The sequence below is a fragment of the Rana temporaria genome, chromosome 3, assembly GCF_905171775.1.
Source record: "Rana temporaria chromosome 3, aRanTem1.1, whole genome shotgun sequence".
NCBI lineage: Eukaryota > Metazoa > Chordata > Amphibia > Anura > Ranidae > Rana > Rana temporaria.
Window position 1 is genome coordinate 118,283,148 of NC_053491.1, and position 21,810 is coordinate 118,304,957.

Genomic DNA, 21,810 nt, shown 5'->3' on the forward strand with positions numbered 1-21,810 from the left:
GTGGCCAAACATTCACATGGACACACTCCTAAACCTTTTGGACAGCCTTCCCAGAAGAGTTGAAGCTGTTATAACTGCAAATGGTGGGCCAACTCAATATTGGACCCTACAGACGAAGACTGGGATGCCATTAACGTTCATGTGCATGTAAAGGCAGGCGTCCCAATACTTTTGACAATAAAGTGTATTATCAAATCGGTATCGCATCCCATTTTCAAGTAAAAAATAGCTACCAAGAATGCTGGGTTTTTCGATCCTTTATAGCACAGCATTATGCATACTTTTGATTTTGATTCAAAACACTAAATGTTCAATAAACAACATAAAAGTAGTGCCGGCAAATTTAAAGAAAAGTATCCAAGCTATAGATCCCTAGCATTAAAAATAAAATTAAAAAAATTGTAGAAATTAATCTTAATTGTTCATTCGCTTGTTTTGCACTGGTGAGGTATTCATGTTTGTATTCATTATCTTGTTTGCCAAAAAATTATAATACAGCATTTTCTGTACTTTGATTAACAGTGTGTCCATAAAGTTGATAATCTGGACTTCCTTTGCCTAGTTCTGTACTTGCTGTGGCATTCTACAGGCCTCAGGCAGAGGGAAAATATTGTGTTTTGTTATATATATATATATATTTTCCATGCCAAAGATCTAGTATTTAAAAATTCTCCAAATAAATTTTTTGGGATAGTGACAATTTCAGTAGTTGCAGCGGGACCTTTCAAAGTGTTTTTTTCCAGGAAGCACTTTTAAACCTCTATCTAATGGTTAATTACTAATATGGAAATAGTAATTGCAAAAAAAGATTCTACAAACTATGACTTGCTTTGAGCAAAATTATTTTTCTTTTTCTTTAAGGTTTTATAAACTTTTATATAATTTTTTTACTTATTCTTCGCTATACAAAGACTTTACTTTACAAACAAAAATTTAATGCGGGAAGCACCAGTTGCGCTGGGTTTTCTTTAGAGAGGGAGAAGCAGAATCTGATTGTCTTCAGTCTGTCTCTCTTAAACTAAAAGCCCTAAAGGCCCTATATAAAGTGAGCAGCTAGGCTGAGAAGTGAGTGGGTTGGCAGAGTTTTTCACATGACTCTTGGAGTTGTATGTTTAACGTCTTTGCGCCGACCATATACGCAAATTTGCGTTCATGGCTTGAAGGGGTTATACTGGGGTGATGCTTGCAGCTGTACGTTTTTTTTTTATTTTTTTTTTTTTAGAGCCAGCAGTTGACTTTTTAGTGATAACCGTTACAGCTAAAGCCGCTCAGCTGTTATCCTAAAGGAGTGGGAGGGAACGCCCCACCTCCTGCCGCCTTTCACCGCTCTTCTTGGGCCTCCCGTCCCACCGGGAGACTCTAGCCACCAGCTGGTGCGTCCACTGCCTAGGCTGAGACCCGAACAAAGTCGGATTCAGCTTTGATTGAGTCTCCGATGTAAAATCCTGGAAGTGACATCACAACGTCACTTCCAGGTTTACTCGGCTGCCAATGGCATTGATTTAAAAAAATTACAGCATTCAGAAATGCAAATTTTTAAGCCTTTACAATCTTCTTAAAGCGGATCTCCACTCTAAAGTGAAGTCCCGCTGATCGGAACCCTCCCCCCTCCGGTGTCACATTTGACACCTTTCAGGGGGAGGGCGGTGCAGATACCTGTCTACAGACAGGTATCTGCACCCACTTCCGGCCCTACGATGCGGGCAAAAGACGGGTTTTTTCCTTACTTCCCGTCCGTCCCCCGTTGTATGCTGGGAACACTCGGCTCCCAGCACACAGCGGGAGCCAATCGGCGGGCGCAGCGCGACTCGCGCATGCGCCGTAGGGAACCGGGCAGTGAACCCGGAGCGCTTCACTTCCTGGTTCCCTCACCGTGGATGGAGGGGGGAGCAGCAGGGTGACGAGCGATCGCTCGTCATCTGCTGCGGACGGCGCTGGACTCCAGGACAGGTAAGTGTCCTTATATTAAAAGTCAGCAGCTGCAGTATTTGTAGCTGCTGGCTTTTAATATATTTTTTTAGTGGCACATCCGCTTTAAGGCTGGACTCTTTTGCAGGTATAGCTATATAAAACATTAAAAATAAGTGTCTATACTGTTTAAAATCCAGTAATACACAGTCTCACCCTGCTCTGCACATGCTCAGTTGCTCTCCATTTTTAGGCATTGCCGCATATTTAAAGGCCGATCTGCTGACAGCCTATAAGGAAAGAAATGGCTGCACATCCAGGAATTCCGATTGCCTTTTATTGTTCTAAGTGATTACACCAAAGACACCAACACGAAGGTCACGTAGACACGTTTCACACAAACATCTTGTGCTTAATCATTACCTTGGTAATGATTAAGCACAAGATGTTTGTGTGAAACACGTCTAAGTGATTTAGTTTTGGTGTCTTTGGTGTTATCACTTAGAACAATAAAAGGCAATCGGAATTCCTGGATCTGCAGCCATTTCTTTTCTTACAAGTTTCCCACGGAGGCAGGTCGGGGCTGGCACTCTACGAGACATTCCACCTCAGGTTATCATCATACACCTGGAGCAGCGGCTCTTTTTCTTTGTATCCTGACAGCCTATAAGTGGAATTAAACCCTCCTATCCTTTACAGCCAATGACGCTGTTTCTTTTAGTTCTGCTACTGCCATGGTGCTGTACATGTTATCAGTTATGACTCCAGTCAATTGATAGTTTGATTGAGGACACAAGCAAATGTGACAGTTAGCAATCCCGGCATTCCAGGAATATAACTTTTTTTTTAAAATCATTAAATCGATGGGTTTATCTATTTACTGGAAACGTAATGCTTACGGGGAGGAGCACACAGACGTCGCCCGCTGCCGTCCTTTCGTGAAACAAACCTGTCGTTTGTTTGTTTTATGCTACTGATCGTTCGGATCTTTGTGAGTAGTTTTATGCTTATCCAATACATTAGGACGTTAGGACGTCACGCCCGTTACCCGGAAGTAAACAAAGCCGCAACCACGGCTATCTGCATGTGATCACCGATTTCATGCTTGTAAGCCTGGAGGAGAGATGTGGGGTCTTATTGACCCCACATCTCTCCATAAAGAGGACCTGTCACACTTATTCCTATTACAAGGGATGTTCACATTCCTTGTAATAGGAATAAAAGTGATCAAAAATAAATGAATGTAAAAAACAGTGTAAAAATAAAAAAATAAGTAAAAAAAATTAATTATTTTTTTTTTAAAACGCCCCTGTCCCCGTTATCTCGTGCGCAGAAGCGAACATGCATGCAAGTCCCGCCCACATATGTAAACGCCGTTCAAACTCCACATGTGAGGTATCGTCGCATGCGTTAGAGCGTGTGCAACAATTCTAGCACTAGACCTCCTCTGTAACTCGAAAATATTAAAGCGTCACCTATGGAGATTTTTAAGTACCAAAGTTTGGCGCCATTCCATGAGTGTGCGCAATTTTAAAGCTTGACATGTTGGGTATCTAGTTACTCGGCGTAACATCATCTTTCACATTATAAAAAAAAATTGGGCTAACTTTACTGTTTTGTAATTTTTAATTCATGAAACCGTTTCCCCCCCAAAAAATTATTGCGCAAATACCGTGCGAGAAAAAAGTTGCAATGGCCGCCATTTTATTCCATAGGGTGTCTGCAAAAAAAAAATGTATAATGTTTGGGGGTTTTGATTAATTTTCTAGCAAAAAAATTGTGATTTTTACATTAAGGAGAGAAGTGCCAAAATAGGAGCGGTGGACAGGTGGTTAAACATTTTAGAATATCAACATTGCTGTCTGAAAAAAGGTCTTAGTAGGGCAGTTTAAATCAACTTTAAGGCTACCATACCTTGGGAAGATTTTTTTCAGTCGAGTTTTTAATTAGCGACTGAACTATATACCTTTTTAAATCTCACTTTAGCCTGTCACAATTTCATTGGAGATTCGTATACTTGCAGAACTGAATGGAAACTGGTAAGTAGCTTCCAGACTCAATGTTCAGTGGCATAGCCTGAAGTCGCTATTGAGGTGTTTTTCCTTTAAAAATAGCGCAGACGCTTTCCTGGCAGCAGGGTATTCATCATTTTGTCTTTATTACAACACTTCACATCCATCTTTGTGCAAGTTAATTTGTCTAACATATGAAAATACAGCCCTCGGATAAGAACTGTCTAGCTGTCTTTTGGGATATTTCTTTAGTGTTTCCAACCTACGCATTATAAACCAGATTAAACATTTACAAACCAATTAAACTAGATAGCAAGGCTTTATTTTCCCTGCAGCTGTCATGAGGATCTCACACAGGCTAGGAAGTTTATGAGATAGCCGCATAGTTTTGCTAACCAAAGCACTAATTGGTTTAGGAGACAGTTTAAAGTGCCATTTATCAATACTGTAATTTAATAGTCCCAGATCCACAATGATTTTAAGCTAAAATTATGTGACATACAGTTCCTGTGTTGTAACACACATAATTAGTAGGGCACTTTGAAACTATTTTGAGACTACCATACACGGCGAAAAAAAATCAGTAATTTTTCCTTTTTTTCGATCTACGCTGAATATCTGTGCAAATGTAACTATAAAGAAATGGATAGGGAATAGGTTTTTGTAATCGATTTACAAATTTACCCATTTGGGTTTTTACTGGGGTGTTGATTTTTGAACCATGCCCACAGTCCTACTCTAACAACATGAACCAAATAGTGGGAATATCAATTGTGAGTACATATAACTCCTTAACAACACTGGTTCAGCCTCAACTTCAGTTTTGATCACCAAGCCTCAGAAAAGACGTTGAATAAAAAAAAAGTTTAGCAAAGGGCAACAAAACTATTATGGGGAACGGAGGACCTCCGCTATGAGGATCAATTACATAAATTAGAGTTATTCACTCTGGAGAGAAGGCTCTTATGAGGGGATATAATTACAATGTAAAAGTATATCTAAGGGGACTTCAGCAACTGTAATAAACCATTTACTGCAGGGTTTGACAAATTTGCTTGGAATCTAGGAGCCAGCTAAAATAGTTAGGAGCCAGAAAACGCACCCTGTCCCGACGAGCTCGCGCGCAGAAGCGAACACATAAGTGAGCAGCGCCCGCATATGTAAACGGTGTTCAAACCACACATGTGAGATATCGCCGCGATTGGTAGAGCGAGAGCAATAATTCTAGCCCTAGACCTCCTCTGTAACTCAAAACATGCAACCTGTAGCTTTTTTTAAACGTCGCCTATGAAGATTTTAAAGGGTAAAAGTTTGTTGGCATTCCACGAGCGGACGCAATTTTGAAGCGTGACATGTTGGGTATGAATTTACTCGGCGTAACATTATCTTTCATAATATAAAAAAAAATGGGGATAACTTTACTGTTGTCTTATTTTTTTATTAAAAAAAGTGTAATTTTTTCCCAAAAAAGTGCGCTTGTAAGACCGCTGCGCAAATACGACGTGACAGAAAGTATTGCAACGATCGCCATTTTATTCTCTAGGGTGTTAGGATAAAAAATATATATAATGTTTGGGGGTTCTAATTAGAGAGAAGAAGATAGCAGTGAAAATAGTAAAAAATGACATTAGAATTGCTGTTTAACTTGTAATACAAACGGCCACCACCAGATGGCGCCAGCTCACACAAGGAAGAGCTGGGGATTTCACAAGGCCGCAAAGCCGCGGCCTCAATTACCGGACATCACGGGCCCCCGCGATCGAGAGGTGGGAGCACGTGATGCCAGAATCCTTTTCACAATATAATGTTAAAAACTTCTTTACTACCAACCTCAAATCTTGGCTGTGCCCTCTTTAGGGGCCTTACAGTAAATCAGGGCTCGACAAATCCCAGTCGCCATGGCGACTAGAAATAGCATCCTGGCAACTTGGCTTAAAAGGTGGGCAAAAAAAATAAAATATTTTTTTTGCCCACCTTCCAAGCCAAGTCGCCAGGACGCTGGTGGCCCCCCTGCCCCTTAGTTATTAAAGAGCTGGATCTAGGGGCCGCCTTGTTAGAGGGGACTTCCAGATTCTGATAAGCCCCCTGCCCGCAGACCCCCGAAACCACCGGCCAGGGTTGTGGGGAAGAGGCTCTTGTCCTTGAATTTTTTTTCCCATCATGGGAGTGAGTGGGGCCCCGTGTCAAGTTTTGCCTAAGGCCTCACAAAGCCTAGAGCAGCCTCTGGGGGGACCCGAGAAGAGTTTGATTTGGGCCGCTCTGTGCAATAGTATTGCACAGAGCAAATGAGTATAACATGTTTTATTATTGATTTATTTTAAAGTTAACCTATAGTAACTAATTAAGATAAATATATTCCATTGTTGTTGAGGTCTGATTATCGACCAGTGAACTATGATATGATATTGACACCGGTATATGTACAACTATGATAGGAAATATGTAAATCTAAATGTTAATGATGGGTTCACACCTGAATAGGAACACTGTCTGCAATCCTATACAATTCCTGTGAGGTTATTCATTTGTTTGGGCTGAAATCACTTTGGATCACACAAAAAGTATTGAATGCACTACTTTTAAAAAAACGCACAGCACCAGATCACATGGCACTATGGTACCCATGCAATTTGGTGTTAGCAAATGCTCTGTGTTTGGGCTTTAGAAATATATTGACCCCCACAGCAGATTGTACACCCACTGTGTCTTAAATTTGCTGTTTGTTCTAGTATGAACAAGCCCTCAGCCTATCTGTTTTATTTGTTATAATTTTGCTATAATGAAACTGTGTTTTTTATTTATTTTTATATATATACTGTATTTGTGTAACAGTCCAATACACCCATTATAGAATTGGATACATTTTAGATCCATTTATTTATTTATTTTGGATATAATCTGTTGCAACTATCACATCAACAGGAGTGATGCTGTTTAGATGATGGATATGGCTAACCAGTACATGAGCTTGATTATAGACGGCTTTTATTTAATTATCTTTATTATTATTACGTACGTTATCAGGTTCAGAGCTGTACTTAATGTATAAAACCACAAAAATATTTTTATTAAACCATAATAAATAATACTTCATATTTAGGAAATGTATATTCCTTTTTATCCTTAACATTTTTACTTCTATTTTACACAGGTGCCCATGATGACAATTTAATGGGTGGGGGAGCTAGATTTGTCTGCAAGCCAGGAGCCAGGAACATCACAATCATATTCCATCCTTTGCTCAGGTAGGCTCATTTATTATCATGTAGTGCTCTTAATATGCAGGATCACTAAAGGTGTCTACAGGAACAAGAGTTTTATTTTCTTATTGTACATTACATGATACAGGTTTCCCTAAAAGGAGTATGACCAAAACGTTGTTTGCCAAACATCTATTCTGGGTCACATGAGTGCATTTATTTGTGCTTTCCTGTGACCCAGGCTAAAACCTGTTGTTGGCCCACATCACAGAGCCAGTCCAGGCTTTTGAAGGATCCCGACAATAATGTTAGGATCCATCCAGATGTCTGACCGGCAGCTGGCTCAGCCTGTCGGAGCGTTGCTAATAGCCTCCTGCCCCCTCCACAGCCCAGTGCTCCAGACCGAGAACTGAGCAATCAGCGGTCATGTGATTGCTCAGTTCTCGACGACTGCAGCATAAGACCAATGCTACAGTCGGGAGGTGAGTTTTTTTTTTTTTATTAACTCATCCTTTTTTAAATTTTGACTGCCACCAACATAAGGCATATGGAGGAACAGAACTACTTCTAACTGGCCAGGTCAGTTTGCCTTCATCGTCTGCATTCTCCTGCTGCTGGAGTAACATCTACATTTATACTATTCATGCTGTCTCCTAATCCTGTGTCCTCAGTGTGTGTGATTAAAAAAAATGCAGTATATTCCTAGTTTCAGAGCGACGCTCACGTGACCGACCGGCTCGCTACTTTTCCCCTCCCGACTGACGTCAGCGAGGAAATCTCGGCCCCGCCCGCTGCAGCTGTCAGACAGGGAAAGGAGATAGCCGGCCGGTCATGTGAGCGGCGAGCAGTGCTCTGAAATTAGTTTTATACTGCATTTTTGTTATGAAAATGCACACTGGGGACACAGGATTAGGAGACAGTGCGGATAGTATAAAGATGTTAGAGTGGGTTAACAACCACTTTAATTATTTTTTCAGGGAGTGGCTTACTTCTTTCCTTTTAGTTTTCCTGGCTCTTTAGGAACCACCTTTTGAACTAATTAGGGGTATCCCTTTGTCTGACTTTACCCTTAAGGTCACCTTTATTGTGGCTATCACTTCTGCGAGGAGGTGATCTCCGCTGCCTTATTCTGTAAGGAGTGTTTCATAGTGTTGCACAAAGGCAATGTTGTCCTGAAGCCAAAGGCATCCTTCTTCCCGAATGTTGTCTCTTCCTTCCTCAGAATATTGTCTTCCCTTTCTTATGTCTTGCGCAGAAACGTCTTAGATAAAATTGTCTCCACTATGTGGATGCAGTGAACGCTCTCAGCTTCCGCCACTTTTAGGAAATCGATGTGCTTCATGAAGGTTCCACCATGGTCTCCATGCCTTTTGCTTTAGCATGGCTACACAGATCAGATATGTTATAGCCTATACTTTGAAAGTGGGGGTTCTTCCTTTGCCTGTTAAGATTTTTTTTCTTTTTTCCCTCTTTTTTTTTTTTTTTTTATCGCACTTACCTAGGTGGATGCAGCATCAGTTCAATGCTGCATATGTTCCCCTGCTGGCTCTAAGACTCGGATAACCGAGCGTTCAAACACTGCTGATTGCTCAGTTCTCAGGGCTCCCTGAGCAGAGAGCTGGTGACTGTCAGTCACTGTTCTCTGCCCTGCCCCTGCTCGTTTATTCGAGCACTAAGCTGTGGTGGGGACAGCTCGCTGAGAGGCTGAGCTGGGTGCCGGTCCAGGCGTGTGGGTGGATCCCGACTTCATTGATGTGATTTCGCCCCAGCCTGGACAGAGTCTGTGACATCAGCCGATGGCGAGTTTCATTCCGCTGGCTGCTGAAAACGGGTAACAGGAGTGCAGAACGAACTGCACTTCTGTGATTCACAGGAGAAGTACAGCCAAACGAGCTGTACTTCTCTTTTAAAGCACATTTTGCCAAATATGTTGGTGCTTTATGGGCTTTTCAACATACGTCATCTGCTTCTTTGATTTATAAGGCTGCCCCCAGTGTTAATATCTTTATTGAAAATATTTCCGTTCTAGTTTTCGTCAGCTGCATGTTTTCTGTGACGTAAACTAAACAAAAATAAAATTAGAATGAAGTCAATTGATGAAAACTATGACCAAAATCAATTCCAATTTTTGTTTAGTCAACTAAAATATAATGGGTTTATTTAAATTGTAATGCATTATTTAAGCATTTCTCTAGAATTTCCGAACTCATTATATACTCCTGGAGTAAAAATCTAATAACATGTTATTATTTTAATTATTAAGGTTTGAACATGTGCTACAGACAAAGATTTAGTCGTTGTGATATAATGTCTTTAGAAAACAAAATCAAGTTTCATAAAAACAAACAAAAATATTGCTTTTTGACAGAAGTTCAACTTTAAAATATTAACCTCTTGACACTGGCACATACCGGCCCTTTAAGAGGTTTATGATGCTGGAAGCTGGGACGCAGCTTAAGATCATGTGACCGCCATGATTGGCTGTCACGGCGGTCACATGGCATGAAACCTTTTGGTTAGGCGACGGTAACTGTGTGTGCGCTTTCGGCACAAGTGTATTGAGGGCAATTCACACAAATATGCAGCCCCTCTGCACTAAGGACCAGGAGCAGAGAGGCTGCATATTTGCACACGTCCGCCGCCAATTCGTTAGAAACCCCCCCTAAAAAACTGTAATCTCTATGGGCCTTAATGCCAGGCTGCAAGTGGGGATGGGGAAGAAAATGGGATAAAGGGAGTGCGCAGGACAGGATGCATTTTACTTTGGGGATAGGGAGGTGACCTGTAAGTGGGGATTGGTAAGTAAAAGTGAGTGAGGAAGTGCACAAGGCAGAGAACTGGACAGTCTCGGGAGGCTCTTTCTTTCTTTCTTTCTTTCTTTCTTTCTTTCTTTCTTTCTTTCTTTCTTTATCAAATAGTTTTTTATTGATTATTTCATTATACAACAAAAACTCAAACCACACAAATCATTCCCCAAAATTCTCCCACCCAAATGCAACTACCTAGAGTAGGGGAGGCTGTTGCTTGACACAGTGCTAAGCACTGTTACCTTGCTTGGAGGGGAAACATTCATCGTGTTACATCCAGACAGACACAATTCCGATGGAAGCGCTCCTCTTCTGTCGTTTGCAGAGCATTGTTCCAGAACTCCTAGGCAGCAGGCAGAAGGAGGGAGCCTGTGTCTCTCAGCCAGCACAGCTTGCCAATAAAGTCAGTGGGCAGGGACTTTAAAAGACAGGCCGAGCTCTAAGGAAAGTAGAAGTTCAGGTGGGTACTGGATAATTTTGTTGACTAAAATGTACTGCAGATTTTAGTTGACCAAAAATAAGACTTAAACTAAAATAATTCAGGATCCATGTATGATATACTATGTTGATTTAAGGGATTTTTACGGTGCAGTAAATACTCATGAAGGGATGAGAAATAAATTGTTATGATCCAAGGATATACAAATATATATTTTATTTAAATATAGACCGGTTAAAAATGTGCAATGTACTGTTCGCCTTTATTTCATAACTTCTTGTTTGTTTTTTTACATTCTCTGCTATATGCAAAAAAAATGTAATCAAAATGATTGAACTAAAAAAAAAATATTCAGATGACTAACATATGACTAAAACTAAAATGGCATTTTAGTCAAAAGCCTATGATTAAACTAAATTGAAATTTGATGTCAAAATTAAAAGTGGCCGAAACTTGGTCTGTTGTGTTGACATTTGATAAGTTCTAAATGGTGGATGCCCAAGCTTCCTCCAATACTCGTTTCTGGTCTAAGGTGCAACCTTCTGTTCGTATGATCTCCTATTTGCTTGCTACAAAACTGAGGCTAGCTGGGAGTGGGATTATTTTAGGGTCACTTTGAGACACCCATGTCCTGTACTTTACTGCATCAATCTGAGTTTAGAGATGGTAACTAAAACAAATCTTATTTTCTTTTGTCTCTAGCAGAAAGCTTCTTTCTTTCATGTTTGCAGGGCATATTAGGACATAAAAGCAAAGCACTGCCTATCTACAGAATAGGTGTTTTTTAAATGCTAAACTAAACACATTTATAATCAATAACTGATAAGCTAATTAATCAAAGTAATTGTCTCATCTTCTTCTGCTGTTTTATTTACCTGTTGCTTGTGTTTCCTGTGTAGAGCTTGAGGAATTAAAACCTAGGTTTAGTAGGCTCTTTACTAGTGTCATGTTGGTGACCCATTTATTACTGTACGTCATGTGCTGTGAATTCTTATATTGATCTCAGTAACATGCTTTCAGCGGACAATTTAGCTGAAGCATGCTGCTGGTGCTTTTGAGGTCAGCACAGAGAGGGAAAGAGAGACCAAGAGAGGGAAGGAAAAATGATTAAGCTTCTATTTTGATCTGATGGAGTCAAAGCATGGTCAGAGGTTGAGCTAGAAAGGTGAAATTAAATTTAATTTCTCCTGATTTTGAACAATGCGGCAGTCACCAGCACACTCTTGTGAAGTGCTCCTGACAACAAGTCACTCATTTTAAAGTTTCACTCAAGTCCTTGATGAGTTTGTTCCCGTTTACTCTGACCTTTAATAAACCCTCAGAACTAAGCGTCTCTATGGAAAGCACAAAATTGATCTGCTAAAATACAATATTTTCTGTCTGTATAATTCAGTAAAATGGACAGAAATGCATGTATTGAGGGTTAACAATGAAATTGCAATTCAAGTATTTGCGTAATCAAGAGGGAGCTACTGTTTCTTGGTGAACACATATTATTATTATTATTATTATTATTATTATTATTATTATTTTGTTATTTCAAAGTAAAGTTTTTAATTTTTTTAATTTGTGAATGCATTGATCATTGTATATATGTAACTTGGGACCACAGTGCTTTAACGTTTCATGTTCAGTTGTTTACGGTCATCAGAATGTGCAGTAGATTTATAGAATCCAGTTATTTGCATGTGTGCCAGAGCTACCTTTATAAAGGATGTGGTATGAATTTGTTGTTGGTTCACTTTTTAATTCCCTACTCCTACCCCACCTTGACCCCCCCACTGGTCCAAGTTCACCTCAATGGGTGATTCCATTTCACCATCCAAGTGCAGTGGTCCTGAGGTTTGAAAATCAGATTTGTCTTTCTCTAGTGATGCCAGGATGGATTAGAGAGGTTCTAATTGGTCACATGCCAGCACTGGCCAGTCATAACTGCTCTGATCCGTCTGAATCTAAGGTCTGCTGCATCAGGTTGCCTGGAGGATAAAACCAAGTCTCTCACGGGAGGTCAATGCAGCAGGGACTGGAAGGGGTTCATTTTTTTCTGAAAAGTTGAACACTTTTTAAAGTATATCTAAAACCAAAACTTTTTTTCCTTCAAAGCAAAATTAAAACCCTCTGATGCTTTACAGCCAAGGAATCGCTGAATGAATGGAGAAATTTAACAGTTATGTATGCCTTGGATGTAACTGTTTTGGGAAATGGATTAATTGATGGATTTAGTTCCACTTGAAGTTTTGGATAGAGTATAGTTTTTTTTTCTGTCCCATTGGTGAGTTCTTTCCTCTTGAGGGGCATTTTCCTGCCTCAAGACACAACAGTGAGAGGATAAATCTTCACGAAAGGTAGAAATAGATCCTCTTATTACAGGTGTTCAACTGGAAGATTTTCTCTCCATTGCTGACCCAGTTGACCACGAACACTAGGACAAATATAGTAATGTTGTAATGTTCCTCATTGGTGACATAGAGCAGGGTTTTAATCCTTCCTTAAACTATAAAAATTGTTCTGTAGATTTACAGTACTTTAGTTATTAATTTCCCCTGTTGGTTGTTGCTGTGTTTTTGACTCCAAATTTTCATATTCTGTTTGGAATACGTCATCAAGTCTGGTGTTTTCTAAAGGTGGGTACAGACATAAGAAAATATTTGGGAAACCTAGTAATCGGCTTCCCATGGTGGCACACAAAGAATAGAAGAAACCAGATTCGCCAGCGTGGGACTCCAGAAATTGAGTTTGGGGCCGCTCTATATGATTGCAAGAGCAGCAAAGTAGAACAGGTTTATTATTTTAATTTATTAAAAATGAAGCTTTATAACCACTTTGAGTGTTGTGCAACTTTATTATTTTATTTTATAATTTTTTTGATTAATACTTTTTGTTTTGACTGCAAGTGTATTCAATAGCCTCAGACTGAATAAAAAGCTAGAATATTGCTTGGCTTTTCCAGTGGCAGACACTTTCTTATCATGGCACTCAAATGCTTGGCTCTGGAGGGTAGTAATGATCAGACATATGTTTTACTGAGCATTTAGTTACAGATGTAGGGCCGCATCAAGGGAGTTATCTGACTGGGCGATGGTTAAGACTGGCAGTGAGACTAACAGGCTCTGAATTGCAGTTCGGTAATAGTACAATGCTTGTTTAAATATCAGCCACATTTTATTAGTATCAGTATGTAATTAGCAGGGAAATGTAGCCTGAAAGGAAAAGCAAGGCGCAGCTATTTTCAGCACTGGACAGCTCATGAAAATTAGTGTGTAGAAACATCATGGCTATGGGGAATCTGTTAAAGAAACCGTCTTAAAATATTCTCTTGATTCAGCTATTCTTGTGATTATTTTGCTGAATTCTAATTGTGGAACATTGAAGCTGAACTAGTTTAGCGTCACTGTTAGTGATGTCAGGGCTTTATGATAATTACACGGCTTGTGAGTCTTGGCAGTTCTAGAGACTTTTTAGCTAGGAGTTTTGCTTTGTAACACAATGCTTTGCTTTTTTTATGGTCAGCATAGCCAAAATTGACATCTCAGTTTTGCACTTATGGTCTGGTATAACCTTTAAGGGGACCCTTACGCAAAACAAATGGACTGAGATCTTCCCCAAAATCTATACCAGACCTTTAGGTGGAGGGAGAGGCCCTTGTCCTTACGAACAAGTGCCCCCCCCCCTATTGTTGAGGGCATGTTGCATGGTATTGTTCAGGAGGGGGAGGTGCATGCAAATCCCCACCCTTTGCTGGCCTGACTGGCTGCATGCTTCGATAAGGGTCTGGTATAGTTTTGGGGGGGAATCTCACCATTTTTTTTAAAATGCCCTTTGTATACATTCTGCTGTCGGCGGGTATCCTGGCTCCTTAAAGGGTAACTCCACTTTCGTGAGGAAAAAAGCAAATAAAGAAAAAATAATTTAGCCTATACAATTGCGACACAAGTCATATTTTGATTGAATGTTATCTAAACAAAAGTGGAATCGCGCTTTAACAACCGATGGCTCATTCCTGCTAGTTGTTAGGACGCTGGTGGGTTAAAAACGTATGAAATACGCACCAAGTCGCACTGCAGCTGCCCTCCAAAATGACATTGATAATGTAATCAAAATCGCACTGCACTAGTTTGTATCTAGCCTTACTTGACAATTTTCTCCAGCTGTAATAGCAGATCAGGAGCTTCTCAGCTGTAGCAAATATGGAAAATACAAAAAAGTATTTTGTATCTAGAGTGACACTGGCCTTTTTTTTTTTTTTTTATTATTGCTGTCCAACTAGAAAAAGCATATTTTTTTTTGGGGGGGGGGGGGGGGGGTTTAAAGAGTAAATTAAATAATTGTTTAAATTCCGTACCACCAAAAGTAAGTAATCTTTGATCTCCCCTTCAAAAAAGAAAAAAAATGTTTGTATTCCTTGGTGTAATAGGTAATGATAAAGTTATTCAAACAAAAAAAATAAGTGTAGTGCTAAAAAAATATGTATAAAAGATTGAGAAAGATTGTGTGAATAAATCTTGTAGCAAGTAGAATAAAAACACTGTAGGTGCTCATACAGTCCACTAAACACAGTGTAAATATGCTGATTAAAGTCTGCAAAAGTCTCAAAGCAATCCAACTGAAAGTGACTGTAATCGAAAAAAAATGATAGAAGGTCCACCACCAGGTAATAATGATGAGAGGCTTACCAGAGGGATCAGACCCAAGTAAGTATACACTTATCAGGTCGATCAAGCTTATAGGGTACTGGTGTCCAGAATCCAAAACGACTCCAATATTAGACAGGTCAATGAAACTCTTAGGCACTCTTATGGAGAATATTCAATATGGAACCATTCAATAGGAAACCAGCCAGATGGTATCAATAGACACTTCCAATAGTAAGTATTCCAAGCGACAAGGAAGGCCACTGGACTTGCTTGACCTTTGATCTCTGAGCCTGGCTGGGGTCTTTCCTCTTCGCCCAGACCAGCTGGATTTCCACAAAAAAGGCGGTAAAATCTTCATATACTTTCACCCATTCTCGTTTATGCCACTCTAAGTCATCAAATTCCACATAGACCGCCAGGTCTAAAGTTATTGGCCAAAGCCAACATTGGGCTTTGGTCAAAAGGAAGTTAACAGATGCTCTCCTATTTCACTCACTAGCACCGGAGCTGTTAATGTGTTTCAGAATTAAATTTGTTTGAAAGAGGTTAGTACTTGTTTATTCTACGTACTGTATTTTATTTATTTATTTTGTAATACATTTGCTACATTAGTACTTTGCCCTGTCTAACAGTTTTGCGCAGTATGTATTTAATCAGTGATGACAACTTCTAAAAATATTAAGGTAGCTCTACTCAATCCTGATGACAGAGCCTAAAATCACTTGCTCTACTTCAAACTCCGAAAACTAATATGTGATACATTAGTAAGAGACAGGTTGTCAAAAGAAGTGCAACATCTGATCAGTCAAAATCCAAGTTTGTAAATTTGTCTTTGTCCTTTTGTGTCTAAAATCAGACAGCATGTTATCATCAGCACACTGTGCAAACAGTGCCCCAGGGAGACAGATGTGCTAACAGGCGCTGAATACTGGAGAATTTGATCCTATAACTTGAAGAATGCATGGTGTATATTTAATAAAAGATTGAAAATTAAGGGGGTTCTAAAAGTAAAAAAAAATTCTCGTACACATCTTTACATGTGATATGCATTTTTTGTTTCTGAACTCATATTCACTTTTTTGTGTACCTTTCAATATTATTTTTATTTCAAGTATTTTTTAAAACTTACTAAAAAGGAAAACAAGTGAAACTAATGCCAATGAGTTTTTTTTTTTAAACACATTTTACATTTCTAATATTTTTCTTACCATTGGAGCTCTCTGCAACTTCCATTGAGAGAAGTGTACAGCCTGCTCCCTGCTGCATTGGAACAGTGTCTGTGTTGTGCTTCCGCCCCATCTTTTGCTGTGCAATTAACAGTACAGCAGTGATGACATGGCAACTATGCTTAGCACAAATTGTGAATAGTACAGCAAAGGTAGAGGTTTTGGATGGAGTAGAGAAGGGAATGTTTGCTGGGTTTTATTGTGGTATGTGTCTTCATAGGGCAGATTTTCCCTAGCTTCCTCTGCTATCTCAGTAATGCCTTGGTGGGTCCTCGCCCTCATCTTCTCCACTTTCCCCCAGTAACATGGCAGAAAAAGTACAGAATTCTCAGCCTTAGTGGGGATACTTACAATAATAATAGGATAAAAACTGATTTAATTTTTTTTTTTAACCCCCTTGGCGGTATTCCCGAGTCTGACTCGGGGTTACATTTTTTTGCTGCGATCGGTAACCCAGAGTCAGACTCGGGCTCACCTCGCTGAATCCACAAGCATGGTTTTCTTACCTTGGCCCTGGATCCAGCGATGCCACCACGCTGTGTGAGCGAGCGGGTGCTCGCTCGATTCACACAGTACCTCTGTGTGCCGCCGATCTCTGTTCCCTGCGACGTTACGACGCACGGGGGCGGAGAACGGCGCCAAATTCAAAAAGGTAAACACCTTACATACAGTATACTGTAATCTTATAGACTACAGTACTTTATGTAAAAAAACACACCCCCCTTGTCCCTAGTGGTCTGCCCAGTGTCCTACATGTTCTTTTATATAATAAAAACTGTTCTTTCTGCCTGCAAACTGTAGATTGTCCATAGCAACCAAAAGTGTCCCTTTATGTCAAAAATTGTTTTAGAGCAGCTAGAAAACAGCGATAATAAATTATAATCACTTGCAGAATTGTGCATTAGTGATTTGTGGGGAAATTCGTCATAAAAAAAAAAAAAATAATGACCGCGACAATTCTGCAACTGAGCAAATTTCAGTTATTTTGAGTTGATCACATTATTGAATAATTTTTATTATAATTATATTATTTGTTATAATTATTTCCTATATTATAATTTATGATTTTGTTTTTAAAAAAAAATCATACCCGGTATGCCTACTAGACTCTTGTTTGGTCAGATTTAAGTGAGTTATTCCTAACAATTACAGGCCTACAGTATAAAATGCCAAATTTCCTTGCAAATAATGGTACCGCTTTCAGCACCTAAAATCTGAAATAATCATACCGCTAGGGAGGTTAAGGGTCTTTCACACGCCTGTGGATCCGCCTGCTCAGCGGAGGATCTCTCTGCTGATCCCCACTGAGCAGGCAGTTAACAGGCCTGTGGCCTCTCTGCTTAGAGCCAGCTTCCCTTTATGGGCAGTTGCTTGTAAATGGACCGCCTGTCCGTTTACATTCAACTGTAATCCGATCTGATCCGCCATAAGGATGGGGAATGTATCCTCTATCCGTCTGTTTCTAGCAGACTGGATAGGATGTTGGCAGGTTTAAACGGACACATGTCTGTTTACATTCACCTCTTCATAGATGGCAGTGGATGGTCCGATCCGGGTCCTCCTTAAAAACTGACAGACAGACCCGATCAGTCCGTCCATGTGAAATGACCCTTATTCTTTGTCTAAAACAAACTATACAAACATTATTTCCCAGCCATCAGAATACACTGATCAGTGCTGCCAGCTGTAGCTTGTGGCACTGATCGAGTGGAAAAAATACTGAAGCGGCTGAATTTCAATCCATGTATGGCATGCTTTAATCAGGAGCACAGGGCTGTCTGTATATTTAAAGTGGTTGTTAACCCACTTCTATTACATCAGCCCATTCTCTCTGAACCATTATAAGACGTTTCCCTGAGCCTGTGTTTTATTAAAAAAAAAACTGCACAATTCTACCTGTATGAGCTTTACTCCGAGCGCTCAGCTGATTTCTCTTCTCTGTTCCGTCTCCGGCTTATAGTTTCAGTGGTTGGAGACGAGCCCTCCCGCCAATGTCAGCCAGGGAGGAGATGGAGAGAGGAGAGAGAGCGCAGAGCCGCTGGCAATCAGCTGAGCGGCGGGAGCGGAGCTCATACAGGTAGAATCATGCAGTATTTTTACAGAACACAGGCACAGGGAAACTTCTTATAATGATGCAGAAAGGGTAGGGAAGGGGAGAGAAGGACACAGAAGAGCAGGCTGCGGGTGACGGAGGCACGCAAATGGACCACAATGTCAGGGGCTCAGCAGCCATGATTATCGTGGTATGTTTGCAGAGAGTAGGGCATAGCTAGGCAAGATCAGCCACGTATTTCAGGTGATTTGGGGGTCCAAATGACACAGCACAAGCGCTGTACTGTATAACATGATTTAAGGGAACATGATCTGTATTATTATTATTTTTGGGGGGGGTTAACAAATGCTTTAAGCTGTCAATATAGATGATTACATTTGCTGCAATTTTTTTTTAACCAAACCACCAATTCCTAGGTAGGGTCATGCTTATTATATTACCATACTGGGGGAAAATGATCCTATTATATCATCAGAAATACTTAAACCATGTATGATAATGGGGTCAATTCACTAACCTGCTAAATAACGGCCAATAATAATAGCGCTTGCAGTAAATCGGTTTTGAAAATGCAATTCACTAAAAAGGTTGCTGTAATTAATCAATATAAAATGTGTTCTATTGAGCTGTAATTACCACATTTCTTTTCATGCGGTAATCTACTGCATTGAGCTGGTTGCTAAGGAGCAGGCTGGGAAGCCGGCTGCTGCGTCCTTAAGAACGAATGACGGTTCCCAGCTGACAGCTGAATCTTAAGAAAAACATGCCATCAATTAATCAATCGCTCAACCCCCCCTCTTTCCTGACTTGCAGGCTGCATGCTCAGATAAGGGTCTGGTATGGATGGATTTTGGTGGGGATCCCATGCTGTTTTTTTTTTCCCTACTTTTTTTTGAGCATAGCGTTACCTAAAATTAAATTAGATTAAAATTTATACCAAACCCGAAAGGCCTGGTATGCATTGGGGGGACCCCACGCTGTTTTAGGGAACCCACTGACAGCTGATGAGTCATCCGTTGTTAAGGACTCAGCGGTTTGCTTTCCGGCCCACTTCTTGGCAATCAGCTATTGGGTTCTGTTTTTGACAAATACCACATGTGAGAATGCTAGCAAAACCCTGATGATAAACATTGCATTTTTTTTCTCTCTGTTCTATTTTTGGATTGGACTTGAGTGCTTACCACATTTTTTTTTTGACAATATTTATTGGCACATTTTTCATTTTGTGGTAAATACAACATAATCAATAATTTGTGCAAATTTGTCACGTGACCATGTTATCCCATGTGGTAAACATTAGTGAATTGACCCCAACATACCATGAGCTTTTTCCTAATTTTAGCCTAATGTGATTGTAAGTAAACAAGTGTCTGTGTCCAGTATTAATAAACAGACTAGGCAATGTTACAGTAATGTCTGTGTTCTGCCTCCACAGCCAAGGGAATGTAAAAGTCAACTGGCTTGCTTGAACTGTTCATTGCATGCAGGAAGCGTATTCCTTGCGATTATTCTGACCTCACAAATTATATTTATGATATTATTGTTGGTCGTAAAATGATATGAATGTTTGTTCAGTTTAGTACAACATTACAAATTTTCCCTGCTAGCTCTTGTCTGTTTTATGGTCCACTTTTATTTAATCATTGTAAATGAAATGGAGCGGTTATTCCCAGTGCAGAGGTTTGGAGAACCTCATCCAGCACCTGTGATATGGGGGAGTTAGTAGCCATTACTAGGATTGCAGCTCTTTATTTTATATGACTTTCCATTGTCTTTACGAGAAAAGTGCTGACCTTTGTGTTGTATCAGGGAAGCGTTTTGCGTTTTAATGGTTTTATTTAACCCGCATTCATTGCGTTCAGCCAAGGGTGCTGTACCACATTAAAAGTCCAAGTCGTGTGTCAGAAATGCACATAAATATTGTCATATAGATGAGAGTAAATAGAATGCTTATGAAATGTGTTCCTGTATATAGTAATACATTTATCTGGGGGATTTGTTCCTGGAATTCATAGCACTTTTTTTCTAAACATGGAAATACTTTAATATTTCGCTACTTCACCCTACCCTAGAATCACTTATTCACATCCCATGGAAATCAGGGTTTAGATTGGAGTTAAATGGAATAACAAAATTATTCCTACTTATTATAATGTATTTTTTTTTTAATCAAGTGAATGTAGTTGCACAGGGGGTGGGGGCCTAATTCATTTGTGAAGTGAAATATTATGGTCATTTCAATACCATTCAGCACATAAATGAGTTCCATAAACAATTACTTGTGTTCCACCAAAATGCCTAATTTAGTGATCATCTTGATTATTTAGTTATAGTTTGTTATATGTGCAGAAAGGGCATATGTTAAAGTGTTACTTAACCCGGGACCCTGCATTCACTATATCTGGTCTCCCACAGTACCCAGAACATGGAAATGCAATAATTTTAGTAAATATAAACTGCTAAAAACATTTTCTCATCTGCAATATATAGGAGTCTTGTGACTTCTATCAGTGCCTGGTTAAAGCTTGTTTTCATACTGTATTGGCTGTCCTATCCGGATGCAGGACCCTTGTGTCTGTACAGTGCTGATCACATGCACTATCCGAAGAAAAAGGAAAAAAAAAACCTCTAGCAATACACACCAAACTGAGCATGTGCAGCCTGACTCCAGTAACTCTGTCTTATACAGACATGTTTTGGAGACAATGCAAGAAGGGGAGAATTAGAGAAAAGAGGATCAAACCATATTTTTACACAATGCAGTTGATTAACCCCTTAGGTTCCACAGTGAGTATAACTTGTATGTTTTACTTCATATACATATTGATTTTACTGTTGTGACTTTAGTAACACTTTAAATAATCAGTCCTGTTAAAACTGATATTAGTTTTTAGTAGATGCTAGAGATTCATGCCACTGCAGTTTTCCATATGTACACAGTTTTCCATATGTTTCACAATAAAACGTAGTTCCCAAGTGTATATATATATTTTTTAAATAACCCTATTCTAACCCATCTGTGCAGTAAAACTGCTATTAAAACACCTCTAAAAGTAAATTATTCCCCATATTATGCTATGGTGGTATTTGGGGTTGATTTACTAAAACTTGAGAGTGTAAAGTCTGGTGCAGCTCTGCAGATAAACCAATCAGCTTCCATGTTTGTTTTTTTTTGTCAAATCTTAACTGAACAATCTGAAATTACAAGCTGATTGGCTACCATGCACATTATGTTTTTAGTAAATCTTCCCCAATGACCACCATAACATCATTAGGGAAAGAATTTACATTTAGAAATGTTTTAATAACAGTTTTACTACATGGATGGGTCAGAATCGAGTTACATTTTGATACACTTGGTAATATACTTTTTAGGCATTATGCACACAGGGCATTTTTCCTGTCACTTTTAGGAGCGTCAGGCGTCAGCTTAAAAATGCCTCAGCACAGCAAGTGTTTTTAAGCAATAGGTGTGTGATTTGAGAGTGGAAAATAGAAGAGGGCAGTTTTCTTAAAAAAAAAAAAATTGCA

The 21,810-nt window shown here is 39.6% G+C and overlaps 1 protein-coding gene across 1 annotated transcript in view; it reads left to right on the forward strand.

Annotated features, from left to right (window-relative positions):
* The window catches only part of EXOC4 (exocyst complex component 4), a 534,668-nt gene that overhangs the window by 221,411 nt on the left and 291,447 nt on the right, over nt 1-21,810 (forward strand). Inside the window, exon 10 of the mRNA XM_040343312.1 lies at nt 7,072-7,165. Coding sequence (XP_040199246.1) covers nt 7,072-7,165 — 94 coding nt within the window. The remainder of the gene's footprint in view (nt 1-7,071; nt 7,166-21,810) is intronic.